The sequence below is a fragment of the Pleurodeles waltl genome, chromosome 2_2 (assembly GCF_031143425.1).
Source record: "Pleurodeles waltl isolate 20211129_DDA chromosome 2_2, aPleWal1.hap1.20221129, whole genome shotgun sequence".
NCBI lineage: Eukaryota > Metazoa > Chordata > Amphibia > Caudata > Salamandridae > Pleurodeles > Pleurodeles waltl.
This window is the reverse complement of record NC_090439.1, coordinates 224,558,846-224,580,105: the sequence shown is the minus strand read 5'-3', so window position 1 is coordinate 224,580,105 and position 21,260 is coordinate 224,558,846. Positions and strand designations below refer to the sequence as shown.

Below are 21,260 nucleotides of genomic sequence, written 5' to 3'. Positions count from 1 at the left end.
ATCCATTTGAGTTTTTATTTTTTCCTTAAAGCTAGCACTGTGAAAGAGATTATGAGCTAAAGCTGCCTAAGGGGAGTAATATTTCGCCATACTAGGTCTTGTAATGATATGTGTGTTTTGACCACTGATTCCACGTTGCATTAGTGACCACCTGCTTCATTATACCTATTGATTTTATTTTAGCATTAGCCACCGTCATGTTAAAAGCTGCAAGTAGTTTTCCACGTTGTACAATGTGCTCATCTTTTTAATTTTTTTTTGTGTTCTTTCCCACCAAGGGCTTAGGCTGATAAGAATGTACTAAGACAGCAGGGAACGGTCTTGTTTTGAAGTGGCGCTTTGGGATTGTGGCCAAGTCCAGACGTGTTATTTTCAAAGCTGGCCTAAAACAATCAGCATTTTTTGAATAACAAACTTCTGCAGCGAGAGGGAGGTTCTAGAATTTTCCTGTCTTGTTTGTTCAAAGTATAAGAGGCCGATACCAGATGGACCTGGTACTAAGAGTCCTTCAGATCTCAGACATGCCCTAGTCGCTGGGGTGTGTCATCCTTCCTGTGAGGATAACTGATATCTCTCTCCCCAATCGATTCTGGGATCTGTCGATCTGATGCTAAATGGGAGGGAGATGAAGCAGTTGTGCACTTGCCTCATGGTGATGCATATTTTTTAATTCATTATTCGCTTTGCATTATTATAATATAGATAGATATATTTGCTGTGCATATTGCAGTGGAGAATCATGTGTACATGTTTTTATTTCATTGCTGTGACCATTTTTAAAAGTGTGCTTTCAGCATGCTAATCTCATTTTACAAACCTTACGAAGGGAAGTAATAAATGCCTTCTTTAGACTAAGAAGCGCACGCCAGAGATTTTTGTCAGTGCATGAGTGTTTCAGCTCGGTCATTAGTGAAGCAAAACAGGTCTACATTAACAATTTCAGGTTATTGTCCACTTCTAAAAGTAATGAACTCCAATACATTTATTTGGCAGTGGTTCAAATGCAAACTTTGTGATAAGTGTGGAGCATATTTTGCAAAAATGTCATGAGGATATCCACTATACACAACTAAAAGGCACAGCAGTGAAACATCAATTTCAGATTTTCTGAGAAAAAAAACCCTGCTTTACAGTTAGTTTACTGTAGGACTTAGTGGCAGACTCTGGAGCTCAAACGGCGATTGAAAAGGAATACGGAGAGAGAGAAAAGATGCATGGTAAATAATCCACAAACTCATCTAACTGCCTGGTCTAACTGAATATTTTAGGATCTATCTGAGATAAAGGATTCTAACCAGGAGTATGCTTTATCTTTGATCATTAGAGATTTGAAACAACTAAGATATGCTAATGATCAGTAGTATCAAATGTGACGGATAGGTTTTCTAGTATAGTTACTCCTGATCTTTTGCTGTCAACACAATATTATTTTAAGATGCCGTATTCAGCGCTCACCCAGGGAATATTGTGCTGAGGATAAAATCCCAACAGTCTAAGGCTACCATCACCTTCCTTCCTGATGCATGCATAACATGGTTGTTATTCCTTAAACCCTTCAAGAGGACATGTACACAACATAGCACTATGTTTAGACCTTGAGGAGTGTATGGAGAAGAGTCTGTCAAAGCAAAATTACCTGAGCAGGAGACAGTCACCCTGTACTGATTTCAGTGTCCACAGCACTGCAACTTCATCGCCACATTGGACTGGTCCAGCAGTCACTAGACATCCCTGGGGCAGAGTGATACTGAAGAAGATGGAGCTGATAGGAAGCCCAAAAATCAATCATTCACCTTTTGCTTAAGCTGACTATGCTCCCTGACTTTGTGCTTAGATTGTTAATGTTTGAATGCCTGTTTCTGAAATCTTTAACATATTTCTATGTCTAGGAAACTGATTTGTAACTGGAATGTATTATATTAAGAAAGTGCTGCTCTGTGTTTTTGTTTTCCAGCATTTTGTCCTTATCACATTGGTCACTTCTCTATTGTTGGTCTTGGTTTTGAGGACTATGTAAGTATCTATCAAACCTTTTTTTAATGCACTCATGTTATCTTTTACTATTACTCCAAGTATGTGTTACTTGTCTTTGCCAATCCCTGATGTGAATATTTGAAGCTATGTTTTGGTATGTAAGTGTTTGTTGAGCCAGTGGTTATCTGGTTGCCACCAAGGTTTTCATCCCATCCCAGTTCTTCAACTTTAGTCATACGAAATCCAGTAGAATTTTGTTTATTCCTCCCCTAGGTCATTTTTAGTAGCAACACATGAAACTAGTTAAGCATTGGCTATTAGTATTATTTGGCCAGCTGTTAACCAAACTTGGCTATTAGTCTCTTAAAATCTAAAAGGACAGTGCATGTAATCATCCATAGTAAAATGAAATGTGATTCTTTTAAGCAACCAAATAATAATTTTCCTAGCCCTGTTTTTATGATTAACATTTCATTTTCTTATCATGTTTCTTAGATCAGTGGTTCTCAACCTTTTAACTTCTGTGAACCCCCCCATTATAATTACTTGAACCTGGGGACCCCACTGAATTATTATTGGAATCTGCCCTTAACCCCCCCCCCCCACACACACACACACACACTGAGTCATTACTGAAAGCTGAGAAGCATAATCTGTTAATATTATTTAATTTTCTAAGCAGTGGTTGACCCCCCTGAGGAGGCTTTGCGGACCCCTATGGGGTCCCCGGACCACAGGTTGGCAACCCCTGTCTTCGATAGTAAACTGATCTCCATTACCCATTACAGTTTAACACAGTGCATGTGTCATGTTTAGAGTTTTTATTAGAATGCATTGCCTTTGCATAATCACATATTTGTTGTTGAACACCCCCCCCATGTTGTTACATTTCTATCTCTCTCTCTCTCTCTCTCTCTCTCTCTCTCTCTATATATATATATATGTATATGTATATAATATATTCTTCGATGGCATGTGTAGCTGCAGATATACATGCTGTGCATTATCCTGCCATCTAGTGTTGGGCTCAGAGTGTTACAAGTTGTTTTTCTTCGAAGAAGTCTTTTCGAGTCACGAGATCGAGGGACTCCTCCCCTTTCGGCTACATTGCGCATGGGTGTCGACTCCATCTTAGATTGTTTTCTTTCCGCCATCGGGTTAGGACATGTTCCTCTTCGCTCTGTGTTTCGGTTCGGAAAGTTAGTTAAATCTTGGAAAATTTGATGGTATTGTTTGCGTTCGGTATCGGGTTAGTAATAGCAGATCGACACCGAAGAAAAGAAGAGCTCCGGTAGCCCTTCGGGGCTTCCACTCCCCGGCGGGGCCTGGTCGGCCCGACCGCGTGTGTCTTCAAGGCTCATGGAACGGACCCCATTCCGCTTCTGCCCCGAATGCCACAATAAGTATCCTTATACAGACCAGCATTTGGTCTGTAATTTGTGTTTGTCCCCCGAACACAGAGGATACCTGCGAGACCTGTCGGGCATTTCGGTTGAAGAATACGCTCCGGGACCGGAGAGCTCAAAGGCTTCAAATGGCGTTGACGCTGGCAGGACACCACAACGTCGAAGAAGAGGGGACTTTCTCCATTCCTGATTCGGACAAGGCCTAAAGTGAGCAGCCAGCGAGGCAACAAACCGTGAGTAAAACTGCCCCGGCCAAAACTCACACAAAGATAATGAAAGCCCAGGGGATGCCACCGCCGGCAGGCCATGGCTTAACCCGTAAGCACAGTGACCAACCATCGGCACCGAAAAAGGGCACACACGTGTCAAAGACATCCGACTCCGGTTGAGATACCGGCACAGAGTTTACTCGGCACTGAGATACTGGCTCCGACCAAACTAAGCACCGAGATATCGGCACCCCGAAACCGAAAAAGGTGGCTTCGGAGCCGAAAAAGAATGCGGAAAAGGTTCTGGGGCCGAAACACCCAGCCTCTGAGCAGAAACAGAGCTCCTATTCAGAAGAACAAGGCCTTTCATCACAACTACAAGGCCATAAATTTGGACAAGAATTAGAGATGGGAGAGCCAGACTATACACAAAGAAGGCTCCATATTCAGAAGGACACAGGGAAAATAAGAACTGTTCCCCCAATTAAAATGAAACGGAAACTCGCTTTCCAAGAAACAGAAAAAAAGCCAAAAGCAAAAGTGGCTAAAGAAAAAAAACTCCACCACATTTTTTGCCACAGCACTCACTACAACTGTCACCAATTGCAACACCCCCAATGATGCAATCACCAACGCACACAGAGATGAGCCAGGATGACCAAGATGCATGGGATCTATATGATGCACCAGTATCTGACAATAGTCCGGATTGCTACCCGGCAAGACCATCACCACCAGAAGACAGTACTGCTTACATGCAGGTGGTGTCCAGAGCAGCTACTTTTCACAATGTAGCACTGCATGCAGAACCTATAGAGGATGACTTTTTATTCAATACCCTGTCACCAACACATAGCCAATACCAGAGTCTGCCTATGTTACCAGGCATGTTAAAACACGCGAAACAGACCCCGTCAAAGGCAGAGCCATCACACCTAGGGTGGAGAAGAAATACAAACCTCCCCCTACGGACCCTGTGTATATCACGTAACAACTAACACCTGAGTCGGTGGTAGTAGGGGCAGCCCCGAAAAGGGCAAACTCACAGACTTCTGGGGATGCACCACCACCCGACAAAGAAAGTTTGATGCAGCAGGAAAAAGGTTTGCAGCACAAGCAGCCAATCAATGGCGTATTGCCAATTCCCAAGCTTTATTGGCAAGATATGACAGGGCTCATGGGACGAAATGCAGCATTTCATTGAACATCTTCCCATAGAGATTCAAAAGCGTGCACAACAAGTGGTGGAGGAGGGCCAAAGTATCTCCAACAACCAGATACGATCGGCTATGGACGCAGCGGACACAGCTGCCAGAACAGTGAACACGGCGGTCACTATTCGGAGACACGCATGGCTACACACCTCTGGATTTAAGCCAGAGATCCAGCAGGCTGTGCTTAATATGCTTTTTAATGGACAACAGTTGTTTGGGACGGAGGTGGATACAGCTATAGAAAAGCTAAAGAAAGACACGGACACGCCAAAGCCATGGGCGCGCTTTACTCCCCACAGAGCAGAGGCACCTTTAGGAAGCCACACTTTAGAGGGGGGTTTCGAGCCCAAAGCACAGAACCTTCAACCCCTTAGACCAGACCCACATACCAGGGCCAATACCAAAGAGGAGGTTTTTGGGGTCAATATAGGGTTGGACAGTTTCCTAAAACAAGAGGGAAATTCCAAAGCCCAAAAACCCCGCAAACTAAACATTGACTCAAATGTCATAAATCCCCAACACATAACACCAGTGGGGGGGAGACTCACAAATTATTACAAAAATTGGGAAGACATAACTACGGACTCGTGGGTCCTAACCATTATCCAGCATGTTTATTGCATAGAATTCCTACAATTACCACCAAATGTTCCTCCAAAAGCACACAACATGTCCAAACAGCACTTGGATCTATTACAACTAGAAGTCCAAGCGTTATTACAAAAAGAGGCAATAGAACTAGTGCCCAACCATCAGAAAGGAACAGGTGTTTATTCCCTGTATTTTCTAATACCAAAAAAGGACAAAACACTGAGACCCATCTTAGATCTCAGAACACTAAACCTTTACATCAAATCAGATCACTTTCACATGGTAACACTTCAAGACATGATTCCCTTGCTCAAACAAGACTACATATCAACATTAGACCTCAAGGATGCTTACTTCCATATACCCATACATCCTTCCCACAGGAAATACTTAAGGTTTGTAATCCAAGGAGTACACTACCAATTCAAAGTGTTACCATTCGGGATAACAACAGCACCAAGGGTATTTACAAAATGCCTTGCAGTAGTAGCTGCACATATCAGAAGTCAGCACATACACGTATTCCTGTACCTAGACGATTGGTTAATAAAAACCAGCACTCAGAAACAGTGTCTTCAACACACTAAATACGTCATAGAAACCCTTCACAAGCTAGGGTTCTCAATAAACTACCTAAAATCACACTTACAACCGTGTCAAATACAACAATACTTAGGAGCAACAATAAACACAGAAAAAGGGATTGCCACTCCAAGTCCACAAAGGGTACAAGCATTCCAAAACGTAGTACAAAGCATGCACCCAAATCAACAGTATCAAGTAAGGTTTGTGATGAAACTTCTAGGCATGATGTCTTCATGCATAGCCATTGTCCCAAACGCAAGGTTACACATGCGGCCCTTACATCAGTGTCTAGCGAAACAATGGACACAAGCACAGGGTCAACTTCAAGATCTAGTGTTGATAGACCGCCAAACACTCCTCGCTTCAATGGTGGAATCCTATCAATTTAAACCAAGGGCGGCCTTTCCAGGACCCAGTGCCTCAATACGTGATCACAACAGACGCTTCCATGGTAGGGTGGGGAGCACACTTCAACCAACACAGCATCCAGGGACAATGGGACACTCAACAAAGACAACTTCATATAAATCAACTAGAACTACTAGCAGTGTTTCTAGCATTGAAAGCATTTGAACCGTTAATAACCCACAAACACATTCTTGTCAAAACAGACAACATGACAACAATGTATTACCTAAACAAACAGGGAGGGACACACTCATCACAGCTGTGTCTCTTAGCACAGAAGATTTGGCATTGGGAGAATCACAATCACATTCGCCTAATAGCACAATACATCCCAGGAATTCAAAACCAGTTGGCCGACAATCTCAGTCGAGATCACCAACAGATACATGAATGGGAACTTCATCCCCAGATACTGCAATCCTACTTTCAAAAATGGGGAACACCGCAAATAGACCTATTTGCAACAAAAGAAAACACAAAATGCCAAAACTTTGCATCCAGGTACCCACACCCTCACTCCGAGGGCAATGCGTTATGGATGAGTTGGTCAGGGATATTTGCTTACGCTTTTCGCCCTCTCCCACTCCTTCCGTATCTAGTAAACAAATTGAGTCAAAATAAACTCAAACTCATACTAATAGCACCAACTTGGGCTCACCAACTATGGTACACAACACTACTAGACCTGTCAGTAGTACCTCATATCAAGCTACCAAACAGACCAGATCTGTTAACTCAACACAAACAACAGATCAGAGACCCGAATCCAGCATCGCTCAATCTAACAATCTGGCTCCTGAAGTCTTAGAATTTGGACATCTAGACCTTACACAAGAATGTATGGAGGTCATTAAACAAGCTAGGAAACCTACTACAAGACATTGCTACGCAAATAAATGGAAAAGATTTGTTTATTACTGTCATAATAATCAAATTCAACCACTGCATGCGTCAACAAAAAACATTGTAAGCTACTTATTACACTTACAAAAATCTAAGCTAGCTTTTTCATCCATTTAAATACATCTCACAGCAATTTCTGCCTATCTGCAGATTACACATTCAACATCACTCTTTAGAATCCCAGTCATAAAAGCATTTATGGAGGGTCTAAAAAGAATCATTCCCCCAAGAACACCACCAGTTCCTTCATGGAATCTCAATATTGTATTAACACGACTCATGGGTCCACCATTTGAACCCATGCACTCTTGTGGGATGCAATTCTTAACATGGAAAGTGGCCTTCCTAATAGCTATCACATCTCTTAGAAGAGTAAGTGAAATACAAGCATTTACCATACAGGAACCCTTTATACAAATACACAAACATAAAGTGGTTCTACGCACAAATCCAAATTTTTTACCAAAAGTTATATCACCGTTCCACTTAAATCAAACTGTGGAACTCCCAGTATTTTTTCCACAACCAGACTCTGTAGATGAAAGAGCATTACATACATTAGACTTCAAAAGGGCACTAATGTATTACATTGATAGAACCAAACAGTTTCTCAAAACAAAACAATTGTTTGTAGCTTTTCAAAAACCTCATGCAGGAAATCCAATATCCAAACAAGGCATTGCCAGATGGATAGTTAAGTGTATTCAAACCTGCTATGTAAAAGCTAAGAGAGACCTGCCTATTACACCAAAGGCACACTCCACTAGAAAGGAAGGCGCCACAATGGCCTTTCTAGGAAATATACCCATGACAGAAATCTGTAAGGCAGCCACATGGTCTACGCCTCATACATTCACGAAACATTACTGTGTGGATGTGTTAACAACACAACAGGCCACAGAAGGACAGGCAGTATTACGGACATTATTTCAAACAACTTCAACTCCTACAGGCTAAACCACCGCTTTTAGGGAGATAACTGCTTACTAGTCTATGCACAGCATGTGTATCTGCAGATACACATGCCATCAAACGGAAAATGTCACTTACCCATTGTACATCTGTTTGTGGCATGAGACGCTGCAGATTCACATGCGCCCTCCCACCTCCCCGGGAGCCTGTAGCCATTATAAGTTGATAGAAATAAACTTGTAAATTTGTAAATATATATCACTTTTAAACACATTATGTACATACATACTTAGTCCATTGCATGGGCACTATTACTATATACACAACTCCTAACTCACCCTTTGCGGGTAAAACAATCTAAGATGGAGTCGACGCCCATGAGCAATGGAGCCGAAAGGGGAGGAGTCCCTCGATCTTGTGACTCAAAAATACTTCTTCGAAGAAAAACAACTTGTAACACTACGAGCCCAACACTAGATGGCAGGATAATGCACAGCATGTGAATCTGCAGCGTCTCATGCCACGAACAGATGTACACTGGGTAAGTGACATTTTCCATTTATATATATATTTAATTTTTTTTTTTTTTATAATTTCTTTCTTCCAGGTTCGAGCATCTCACTTTGAAGGCCTTATCACAACCATTGTGGGCTATGTGCTGCTGGCAGTCACATTGATCATTTGCCATGTATCCTTTTAGAGCAATGATAGATAACTTTAATGCAATATTTTTTTGTGTTTATTTCCTTTGTGATACTCTATGCCTATTTCAGATCTCTGTCCCAGTCCTCTTCGCACCTCACTTTTGTCCGTGAGACTTAATTTTAGAGTTTCAAATTCTTTTGTCAGTGCTCTTTGTTGGGTCTTCGCATGGCTTCTTTTACTACTGTCAACCCTTGCTCTCTTAGTTAAAATGGACAACACATTGAACCCCATTCTTGGGTCTACTGCAAATCTGGGACTTTCCTATGGATGTTACTGCTGCCAAGTTCTGTAGACCGTAGCAGTTATAATATACCTTTATAATATACCTATGTATAGTTTTGCACAAACATCTATATCTGACATATTTCTTTACTCTCTACTCCTGCTTCCTCTAGATCTTTGTGATGGCCGGGGTTGTAGGCCAGTGGAATGGAGCATTCTTTATACACTGCACACAATTCTATTTGTGTTGCGGCTTGGTAATAGATGTCTCTTCTCCTACACTCATTTAACGTTTATTACATGTTTGGATTTACCCAACACCTCTTAGTTTAGAGGCAAGGTGTATATCTGATTATATGTTCCAAGTCTCTTCACTCAGAGCTCAGTGGAGCAATTGGTAGTTTTTTCTGCTTGGACTTTCTCATACAGAAAAGTTATTTGCTTGATCCCACAGATATCCACTTGCAGGCTTTCACATTGCTTCACTTTGTGTGGTGGTGAGATGAAGCCTGCTGGTGCCCCTTCACAGTGTTTAGAGTCAGGTGGCAGTAGCCAATGGCTATTGTCCCTGAGGGTGGCTACCCCTTCCTTGTGCCCACTCCCTCTGGGGAGAGGGGTCACATCCCTATCCCTATTGGGTCTAATCCTCTAATGCAAGATGGAGGATTTCTCTAGGAGGGGGTCACTTCAGCTCTGGACACCTTAAGGGTGGTCCTGGCTGAGGGGGTGACTCCTCCTTGTTTTTCTCATTATCTCTCTGAACTTGCCGCCAATAGTGGGGGCTCGGCGGGGGGGCGGGCATCTCCACTGACTGGAGTGCCCCTGGGCACTGTAACACCAGGCCTGAGTCTTTGAGGCTCACCGCCAGGTGTTATAGTTCCTGCAGGGGGAGGTGTGAAGCACCTCCACACAGGACAGGCTTTGAGGGGGATGCCATATCGACTTTGCCTTTTTCTCCCAGCCACCACACACAATCTGCAATGGTAGTGTGCATGTGTTAGGTGAGGGGTCCCTTAGGGTGGCACAACACATGCTGCAGCCCTTAGGGACCTTCCCTGATCACAGGGCCCTTGGTACCACTGCTACCTTTTACAAGGGACTTATCTGTGTGCCAAGGGGTGTGCCAATTGTGGAATTTTTATTACATTTTTAGTGGAGGAACACTGGTGCTGGGGCCTGGTTGGCAGGGTCCCAGCATACTTCTCAGTCAAGTCAGCATCAATATCAGGCAGAAAGTGGGGGGTAACTGCAAGAGGGAGACATTTTCCTACAGCCTGCTACAGGGGTGACTTACCTGTGCCACAGGCAGTGGTTTGTGGGCAAGGCACCCTGAAGGGAGTACCATGTCGACTAAGTCTTTTTCTTTTTCTCCCCACCAGCACACACCAGCTGTGAGGCGGTGTGCCTGTGCTGAGTGAGGGGTCCCCAGGGTGGCATAAATACATGCTGCAACCCTTAGAGACCTTCCCTGGCCACAGGGCCCTGGGTACCACGGGTACCTTCTACAGGGGACTTATCTGTGTGCCAGGGCTGCGCCAGTTGTGGAGACAAAGGTACTGTTTTAGGGAAAGAACACTGGTGCTGGGGCCTAGCTAGCAGGGTCCCAGCACACTTCCAATCAAAGCTGGCATCAGCACTAGGCAAAAAGTAGGGGGTAACCATGCTAACAGTGGCAGTTTCCTACACCTCTTATTTACCATTTCATGCAGTAAAGGACACCCAGTGTTTGGCCACAGAGCCAACCTCCCTCAGCCCCCTGTGGGGTAAATGTTACCTATTACTAGGGTAAGTGCATCACTGTACATAGCACGCCAGTACTTAGTTATGCATCGCACTACCCTCTTGGTCCACATATATGTATGGATTGAGTTTTCATATTGTCCAAATTGTCCATCATTTCATGAGAATATTCAGTGTATACTTTGGTCGCTAATTCTGAAGAATTTATGTGTGAGTTAGTGGATGAACCTGAATAGGGTGAACATCGCTGATATTAGACAATGCATGGAGTAACTGAAATGATATGAAAGTAAGGAATGCGGCCCCAGTGTGGTGCACACTTTTTTACAGCTTGCAGTATGAAAGACGCACATGAGGATGGTGCATTTATTACAGGATCTGGTACTTACTTCCTGCTCCATATATGTCTTACTTTGCAGGTACGTCTGGATAGGCATGTATATACTGCCTTTGCATGCTTAAAATGTAGTGCGTATGAAACTTGAATAATTTTCTGAAGACACAACATACTTCACTGGGGCGTACTATAGAAACCCACCCTAACGACTGCCCGGGACCTATTCAGGCCAGTTGTGTAGGGCAGAAACACGCTGGCATTGAAGGGGTCATAGGACCATAATATCCATATTGTCCACTCCATGGTTGTTTTTCATCTTTCTCTTTCACCCCACAAGTAAAGGGATACCTTGGGTGTGGAGGAAGATTTTTTTAATGTACTGTTGCATCCTCCTACATAGCAAGATACAAAGAGCTTCCTGAAAAATGGTCAAGCCCACTCTGACTGTTAGAAATCAGGGTGAACCCGATGATAAAGCATACCAGTAATAGAGTGGGTGAGGTTTGTTTATAAAAATAAAAATAAATTCTGCTTTTTCCCACCTTTAAACGAGTTGGTGTATAGGCGTGTCACCTGTTAACCCCTCCTCTTGAATATTACCTCTTCTTGCAGAGCGATACTTTTATGGTTATTGTGTCTCAATGTACTACCTGAGTGTGTGGCCATCCTTAAATAAGCCCTTAGGCTACCACCCGAGGATGCTACGTGGCAAAATGGAAACGTTTTGTTTATTACTGTCATTCAACATGTATTGACCCTGTTGAAGGTAATTAAAAAAAATCTGGACTTAAATTCACATCTGTGAGATTACATCTCGCAGCAATAGTTACCTGTCTACAGAATAGACAATTCATCTCTTTATTCCAAATACCAGTCATTACAGCCTTCATGAAGGGGCTCAAAAGAGTTAATCCACCAGGAGTCCTATGTGCACCCTTATGGAACCTTAACATTGTTCTTACACAACTTACAGACCCTCTATTTGAGCGCCTGCTTACATGCCTTCTTCAGTACCTCACTTGGAAGGTGACATTTTTAATTGCTGTTACATAACTTGGGCGTGTTAGTGAACTCCAGGCTTTTACCGTGGCAGAACCTTTTGTTCCAGCTCCATACAAAGGTTGGTTCTACTCACCAACCCCAAATTGCTTCCCAAAGTTGTCTTATTTTCACTTCAACCAATCTAGTTACCGTTTTTTTCCCCGCTACCAGATTCATTGGATGTTAAAGAGGCTGTTAAGTTCTACGTTGATGGGACTGAAAATTTCAGGAAAACTAAACAACTATTTCTTGCTTTTTCCACTTCCTATAAAGGAAAGACTATATCCAAAAAAGGCATAGCCAGATTGATAGTGACGTGCATTCATCTGTGTTATGCTAAAGCCAAAAAACTCGATCTACGCCTCCTAGAGCGTACTCTGTTGGGAAGAAGGGTGTGTTCACAGCTTTCCTAGGAAACATCCCAGTAGCTGAACTATGCAAAGCAGCTACATGGTCCACACCACACACCTTTAATAAACATTGTTGTGTGAATGTTTTAGCACGCCAGCAAGCCAATGTAGGTCAGGCGGTGCTACGTACACCTTTATAGGCAACTGTAACACCTACAGGTTAACCACTGCTTCTGAGGGGGACTGCTTTACAGTCTGAGCACAGCTTGTGCATCTACAGCCACACATGCCTCGAATGGAATATGTTACTTACCTTGTAAGCATCTGTTCATGGAATATAATGCTGTAGATTCACGTGCCCACCCTCTTCCCTAGACACCTGTGTCTGTTGCAGTTTTTTTTAACTTTATATTCACATGTACGTCTCATTACTTAAACTTCATTATCACCATCCTGTGGGAAAACAATCTAACAACTGAGTAGATGCCCATGCACATTAACACCGAGAGGAGGAGTCACTGTACCTCGTGACTCGAAAGACTTCAAAGAAAAACAGCTTGCACACATCTGGACCCAACACTACATGGCAGGAGTATGCAAAGCATGTGGATCTACAGCACTTCATGCCACAAACACATGCTTACAGGGTAATTAATGTATTCCTTTCCCCTACCTTGATGACTGCCTGTTGAATGACTTCTCACCACTGTCAATTGAAGACCAACTCCAGACAGCAACAAACCTACTGACAATGCTGAGGTTCGGGTTCAGCATGCCAAATTTGCACCTGACTCCTAAGCAAAGGCCTCATTTCACATCAGCTTTCTTAGATACAGTGCAGTTCACAGCCTTTCCCCATGACATCAAGTGCATTTGTGCTATGATCCTGATGTTTCAGCCTCAGTCCTGGGTCTCATTGAGATCCTATGATGTTTCCTCTCCCATAGTTTTCTCAGCAGCCCTACTTGCAAGTTGAATTAACCTAATGTATTTGATCCCAGGTACATCAAAATGCACAGAACAGTCCCAAAAATTAGACCCATAATAACTCACCATCCAAAACTAATAGAGATCCTAGCCAAAATAAAATTTCAGGATGTCAGGGGCTAGATCCCTGTGACCATTTCTTGGTGCCTAATGAACGTGGCTTTCATAGATTTGGTTGCCTAGGCTTATATTGTGGAGTACTGAAACAGGGCTTTAGGGCTGTAGTTTAGTGTGATTTGAAAATGTAATAATTTTGGAACGGTTTGGGACAGAGTGCTTATTCAAACTGTTTTGGGATCAAGGCGACTAGTCACTACCATAAAGTCTAGATTGAGATGTGTAGGAAGTTGGCTCTGTATGCACTATTTCAAAGTAAGGAATAGTATGCACAGAGTCCAAGGGTTCCCCTTAGAGGTAAGATAGTGGCAAAAAGAGATAATACTAATGCTCTATTTTCTGGTAGTGTGGTCGAGCAGTAGGCTTATCAAAGGAGTAGTGTTAAGCATTTGTTGTACACCCACAGGCAATAAATGAGGAACACACACTCAAAGACAATTCCAGGCCAATAGGTGTTTGTATAGAAAAATATATTTTCTTAGTTTATTTTAAGAACCACAGGTTCAAATTTTACATGTAATACTTCAAATGAAAGGTATTGCAGGTAGGTACTTTAGGAACTTTGAATAATCAAAATAGCATACACAGTTTTCATATAAATCACATATAGCTATTTTAAAACTAGACACAGTGCAATTTTCAACAGTTCCTGGGGGGGAGTAAGAGTTAGTTAGTTTGTGCAGGTAAGTAAACCACCTACGGGGTTCAAGTTTGGGTCCAAGGTAGCCCACCGTTGGGGGTTCAGAGCAACCCCAAAGTTACCACACCAGCAGCTCAGGGCCGGTCAGGTGCAGGGGTCAAAGTGGTGCCCTAAAAGCATAGGCTTCAATGGAGAAGGGGGTGCCCCGGTTCCAGTCTCCCAGCAAGTACCCGCGTCTTCGGAGGGCAGACCAGGGGGGTTTTGTAGGGCACCGGGGGGGACACAAGTTAGCACAGGAAGTACACCCTCAGCAGCACGGGGGCGGACGGGTGCAGTGTGCAAACACACGTCAGGTTTCCAATGGAAATCAATGGGAGACCAAGGGTCTCTTCAGCGATGCAGGCAGGCAAGGGGGACCTCCTTGGGGTAGCCACCACCTGGGCAAGGGAGAGGACCTCCTGGGGGTCACTCCTGCACTGGAGTTCCGATCTTTCAGGTCCTGGGGGCTGCGGGTGCAGAGTCTTTACCAGGCATCGGGATCTAGGAAGCAGGCAGTCGCGGTCAGGGGGAGCCTCGGGATTCCCTCTGTAGGCGTCGCTGTGGGGCCTCAGGGGGGCAACTCTGGCTACTCACAGTCTCGTAGTCGCCGGGGAATCCTCCCTGGAGTGTTGTTTCTCCACAAGTCGAGCCGGTGGCGTCGGGTGCAGAGTAGCAAGTCTCACGCTTCCGGCGGGAAACGCAGTTGTCTCGAAGTTGCTCCTTTGAAACAAAGTTGCAGTCTTGGGTGAACAGAGCCGCTGTCCTCTGGAGTTTCTTGGTCCTTCTAGAGCAGGGCAGTCCTCTGAGGATTCAGAGGTCGCTGGCCCCTGGGGAAAGCGTCGCTAGAGCAGTGTCTTTACAAGGGAGGGAGACAGGCTGGTAGAGCTGGGGCCAAAGCAGTTGGTGTCTCCGTCTTCTCTGCAGGGTTTTTCAGCTTAGCAGTCCTCTTCTTCTTAGGTTGGAGGAATCTGGTTTCCTAGGTTCTGGGGAGCCCCTAAATACAGAATTTAGGGGTGTGTTTAGGTCTGGGAGGGCAGTAGCCAATGGCTACTAGCCCTGAGGGTGGCTACACCCTCTTTGTGCCTCCTCCCAAGGGGAGGGGGTCACATTCCTATCCCTATTGGGGGAATCCTCCATCTGCAAGATGGAGGATTTCTAAAAGTCAGTGTCACCTCAGCTCAGGTTGCCTTAGGGGCTGTCCTGACTGGCCAGTGACTCCTCCTTGTTTTTCTCATTATCTCCTCCGGCCTTGCCGCCAAAAGTGGGGCCGTGGCCGGAGGGGGCGGGCAACTCCACTAGCTGGAATGCCCTGGGGTGCTGTAACAAAGGGGGTGAGCCTTTGAGGCTCACCGCCAGGTGTTACAGTTCCTGCAAGGGGGAGGTGATAAGCATCTCCACCCAGTACAGGCTTTGTTACTAGCCACAGAGTGACAAAGGCACTCTCCCCATGTGGCCAGCAACATGTCTCGAGTGTGTGGCAGGCTGCTAAAACCAGTCAGCCTACACAGGTAGTTGGTTAAGGTTTCAGGGGGCACCTCTAAGGTGCCCTCTGGGGTGTATGTTACAATAAAATGTACACTGGCATCAGTGTGCATTTATTGTGCTGAGAAGTTTGATACCAAACTTCCCAGTTTTCAGTGTAGCCATTATGGTGTTGTGGAGTTCGTGTATGACAGACTCCCAGACCATATACTCTTATGGCTACCCTGCACTTACAATGTCTAATGTTTGGCTTAGACACTGTAGGGGCACAGTGCTCATGCACTTGTGCCCTCACCTATGGTATAGTGCACCCTGCCTTAGGGCTGTAAGGCCTGCTAGAGGGGTGACTTATCTATACTGCATAGGCAGTGTGAGGTTGGCATGGCACCCTGAGGGGAGTGCCATGTCGACTTACTCGTTTTTGTCCTCACCAGCACACACAAGCTGGCAAGCAGTGTGTCTGTGCTGAGTGAGGGGTCCCCAGGGTGGCATAAGACATGCTGCATCCCTTAGAGACCTTCCCTGGCATCAGGGCCCTTGGTACCAGGGGTACCAGTTACAAGGGACTTACCTGGATGCCAGGGTGTGCCAATTGTGAAAACAAAAGTACAGGTTAGGGAAAGAACACTGGTGCTGGGGCCTGGTTAGCAGGGTTTTAAAGGTGACCTCCTTGTGAACTTCAGGCCATTGGGCCTTGCTTCTGGTCTTTCTAGTCAGAGTACTGCTGCTTCTCACACTAGTTAGTACTTCCTCCTCTGTGTTCCGGGTCACAGTGATAGGAATTCAACCAGTTCCTAAGACTGGCCCTGTCTTTGACAGGGATCTAATTACCAGAGACCTGCTCCAGGCAGATGTATCTCTTGGCTTGTATACAGCCACATTCCAAGTTCAGATCAAGTACAAAGATTACGTGTCATGGGGAAATGTTTATCCTTGTCTTGTCCACCGCTGAATATGCAAGTGGCTAGGTACCACAGACCGGCACCAGGTGACCCAGACTTTCTTACACAGCACCTGACTCTAAAGAGTTTGTTGGTCCAAGTTTCCACCAGCAAAGTCACCCCCCCAATGCATTTCCAGTGGTTTCTCCAAGCAGAAAGTCAAAAACGATTAAAGGATTAAGAAAGCAGATGTTCTCCTGCATCAGCTTGGCTTTGAGGTCAGTTGGTGCAGTTTGCCACTTAGCGTGCTCTACTTTTGCCCTTTTGGGACAAGGCTAGTGAGCTGTTTCTGGTAGTCTCAAAACAGTTTTGGGGCTCTTTGGGGCAAACCATTAAGTATGGCCGGGATGCAGATAAATATGTTATTAATGCTGGCCTTGATACTACTGACTACTTGGGGCATGTCGTGGACACTATTGTGGTGCTACGCTACCAAATGTGGATGGCAATCCACTTTCATTTTTGTGGGCGTGCAGACGTCTAATGCAGTTTAATGGGTCTCTTTTTTCGGTGAATAGGCTGATTTTGTGCTATAACTCCTTAAAGCAGAGCCGCAGTGTGATCCTTGGATCTTTCAACCCCTGCCTGACATTTTACTGGGCAGCGACCTTTCCGATTGTAAAGTAGAAGCACAAGGAGAAACCACAGGATGTTAGTGCCCCATTTTCTATGTGAACTGAGGACTTTATCTCCAAGTCGGATACAAATGGGTTAAATGTGTGTCCACTTTAGGATCGTAGCAACAAGGAAGCAAGGATATAGGAAATGGACTATGATCGGTCTTGTAGTGTACTAGTATTATAGCATTATTGTTGAATGGTGATGTCTTGTCTTTGTATGTTGTAAATGTTCCATTGTTTGAGTTTACATACCAGAGATAACACAGAAAAACTATGGAATGTGAATTCATACACAGAATCGCTTACAATAGGGATTGGTAAAAAAAAAAAAAAATTGGGAACAGTCATAATTGTGGTGTAAATATGTTTCATTGTGGAATGAGTGTTTTATGAATTTGGCCCTGTGATATACCAAACTTTTTTTTTTTTTTTAACTTCCTAGCCCAGCGACTGTGGGGTAGATAGCAAACCCCTTTCTTTAGTTCAACAAGCAGGGCACACTGTGGTTCTGTGCCAAGACATGTGGCGTGTCTGGAGTTGGTAGAGGGTCCGAATATCTCCCAGATTGTCAACCACCTGGCAGGATCTTTATACGCCAGAGAAGACATGCTAGGCCGGTGACATCTAGTCTGTCACAAAAGGCAGGTACATCCTGAGGTAGTGCAGGACGCCTCCGACAGACAAAATCTTTCACCACCATCAAATGCACAATGTCTAAAAGTCTGTGTGTTGGAGTTCTTATGAACGCTCTCTCTGTGAGATGCAGTTAGGCTACAGTTGAGCATAGAACTTCTGTTCACCGTTCCATTATCATTTGGTATTGACGTTCCTAATTTTTTCGTCTTCGAGCCAATGCACAGCTACTTGTTGTGTCTTCCGTTTCTCAAAACCATCTTCCTCACTGTTGTCATTTCAACTCATCATGTGAGTGAGCTCCAGCCTCTTTCAGTACAATCTCTCTACAACAACTTTTTTTTCCTGACTTCCCTTCCTAATGTTCTTGCCATCTAAAAGTGTCTCAGTCGAAGAATTAATTGCCCACTGGTGCCTGCAATTGTTTTTGTGCTCTTTTCTGAGTGAGCATAGAGGGTCAACCAAGAAACTGATGTCAGCGCCCTGGGTTGGCTCATACATGTAGGTCTGTTCCAGCACTTTGGTTTTGAAGAGGTTGACACACAGCCATACAACGCCACCTGGTGGTGTGTGGGAGCACTGCTGTTAAAGTGCAGATCCAGTCTGATGCCTTGGGAATATTCTAGAGTATGAATCTGTGGTTAGAGTGTTCACCAGGAAGAGTGTTACAGGAGGTAAGTAACATGTTTGTTAGTGCCATTGGAGCCACAGCAACTCAAGCTGCAAGCAACACTAGAGTAGACTCATCTCCTTGAGGTTTCCTCACTTGACATCATTGACTTTTGTAGAGCATATGAAGGAATGGACACTAATTGGTGAGTCGAATATTAATTGGCCTGAGAACCCCCAACGCACAGCATGGTTTTCTGTTCTTGGTTAAGTCTGGTGCAGGTTTTTTTTTTTTAAATATCTTTCAGCCAGGCACGTGTAGAGTTAAGAATGCCTGGGTATCTGAGCTAAAATCAGCCCTCAAAAATCTTCCAGTCTCTGCTTAGCCTGGTGTGAGGGCTAGGAGCCACAAGGGGTTATGACTTTTTTTGTTGCTGAACAGGCTGCTTAGCAGGAGCTATTGCTCTCCTGTTTAATATTGTCAAAAGCATGCTGCATCCGCACTGGTGTGATGTACAAACACAGACGGCCGAAAAAGGATTAAAATGGATTTCAGGTATCCATGCAGAACACATCCATTACCTGCCAAGTGACCTTTTTGCTGTGAATTATGAAAGTAGTCTGTTGATTGTGAACTCTCTAAGTCAGTGGTTTTGAAACGTTTTAGAACCATGACCCACTGTTTTAGAACTGCAAACATTTGCGATCCACCTATCTTGAAAAGACATGAGGAGGGTGATCTTTTGAATGTACTAAAGCAGCGTGTGGAAGTGCATCGTCATTTATAGACTGCATATGTCCAATGGAAATGGCTTTGCAGTGGCATAGTTTTGCTGATAAAATAAATGATACAGTACACAATTGATCATGTGTGAAAATGCTCCTTCAACTGTAATTAATGCGCTTTAAAAAAGCATAATAGGAGCCTCCGGTCTCTACATAAAATGTAGATTTTCCTAGTAATTTATGAAGGAAAGTCTTAATTTTATGAAAGACATGGAGGCGAGTATTATCCCTCCACATTGTTTTAACTTTGTTTTCCCCACCCTCACAGCGACTCCGACTACATCTCAACCGGCCTCATAACTCTGCTGATACTCTTGTTGGTTCTTCTCATGGAGCTACCTCTTCTTCAAGTTTCCTTGGGAATCCTGTTCGTTCTGTCCTTCCAGACAACTTACCATTTCCCGGATTGATTAACTTTTGTCATGAACTTCTTTCTTTCATTATGGCTCTATTAACTTTATTATCTATTTTACCTTTATTTTGTTCTTATTAACTTCTCGAGCAAAAAAAGAGGGCTGTTCGCAGTCAAGTAATGTCATTATACTGTGCATATTATGCTAATTGGCCACCACTTAAGGACTGCATTTCTCTTGCCATTGGCTTGTACCTTTCGCCATCTGGGATTTGTAGTTTGTTATTGACTGCTGCTGTTGAATTAAAGCAGGAAAAGAAAAGCATAATACTCACCTCAGTGTCTTTAATAAAATTAAGACTTTCCTTCATAAATTACTAGGAAAATCTATATGTTATGTCAAGACTGGAGGTGCCTATTATGCTTTTTTAAAGTGCATTAATTACAGTTGAAGAAGCATTGTCCACAGGTTTACAATAAAATACTCCAAACACATTGTCATTAGACCAATCAACTGATATAAGAATGTCCTCCTAACTGAAACCAGCCCAGAAAGCCTTGGAGGCCATGGCTCCCCTGGAGGCCCCAAAAGTGGAAGTATCAATACCAGCAAGGGACATGATCCATCTGACCCATGAGCCAGAGTAGGGGAAGACACAGGTTTGTAAGGTTTCCTAAAAGAAATTAGGAGTTGAGAAACAGAGGACATTCTTAGATCGACAGTTTTCTGTTCATAAACTTTTAAACATTGTCCAACACACAATTTGGGATGATAGGAAAATAGGTGTAAAACACTGATGTAAGGTTAGTTTTGGTACACTGATTCACAGTGAATAAAACACCTGTTGGAGTAAATTGATGATAAGAAATGTCTAAAGCTCTAACATCAGAGAGCCTTTTAATTGAAATGAGACATAACATTGTTAGTTTTGCTGAAAGCATTTTTAGCGAAAGAAGAGAATTATCAGGCCACGACAAAAACAAATTCAAAACAACATTGACATCCCATAATTGACTGTGTTTGGGGAGAGGCGGGATTAGAGAATTTTACTCCCTTCAAAAGTCTGCAACCGAGAGGATGTTATCCCACTGGTTTGCTGTTGATATAAGGATGGCTCGAAGAGATTGCTGACCTGTAGAGATTTATGGTGCAAACATATTTTCCTTTTCTATCCTCTTCTACAAGGAAGTTGATTACATCCACTGAAAGGGGATTGATATATTTTCCCAGACACTAGCTGTGCGATAAAGACCAAGCTGACTTGAGGGCTTTTGTAGTTCCTGGAGCCCAGGACTGTTAGATATATTCTGAAGCTTCTTATGAAATGAGAAGGAAAGATTGATTATTCTGGAAATCTTCCACACAGAAAAGTACGAAAATTGTCTAAAACTAGGTTGTGAGGACGATACAGAGGGTCAAAAAGGAGATGGCGAAACAAAGGGAGGAGAAAGGGAAA

The 21,260-nt window shown here is 43.8% G+C and overlaps 1 protein-coding gene across 1 annotated transcript in view; it reads left to right on the top strand.

Moving 5' to 3' along the window:
- MARCHF6 (membrane associated ring-CH-type finger 6) overlaps positions 1-21,260 on the top strand; it is a 1,058,737-nt gene that overhangs the window by 221,232 nt on the left and 816,245 nt on the right. The window contains exons 11-12 of the mRNA XM_069219690.1: positions 1,955-2,013; positions 8,810-8,890. Of these exons, the coding sequence (XP_069075791.1) occupies positions 1,955-2,013; positions 8,810-8,890 (140 nt within the window). The remainder of the gene's footprint in view (positions 1-1,954; positions 2,014-8,809; positions 8,891-21,260) is intronic.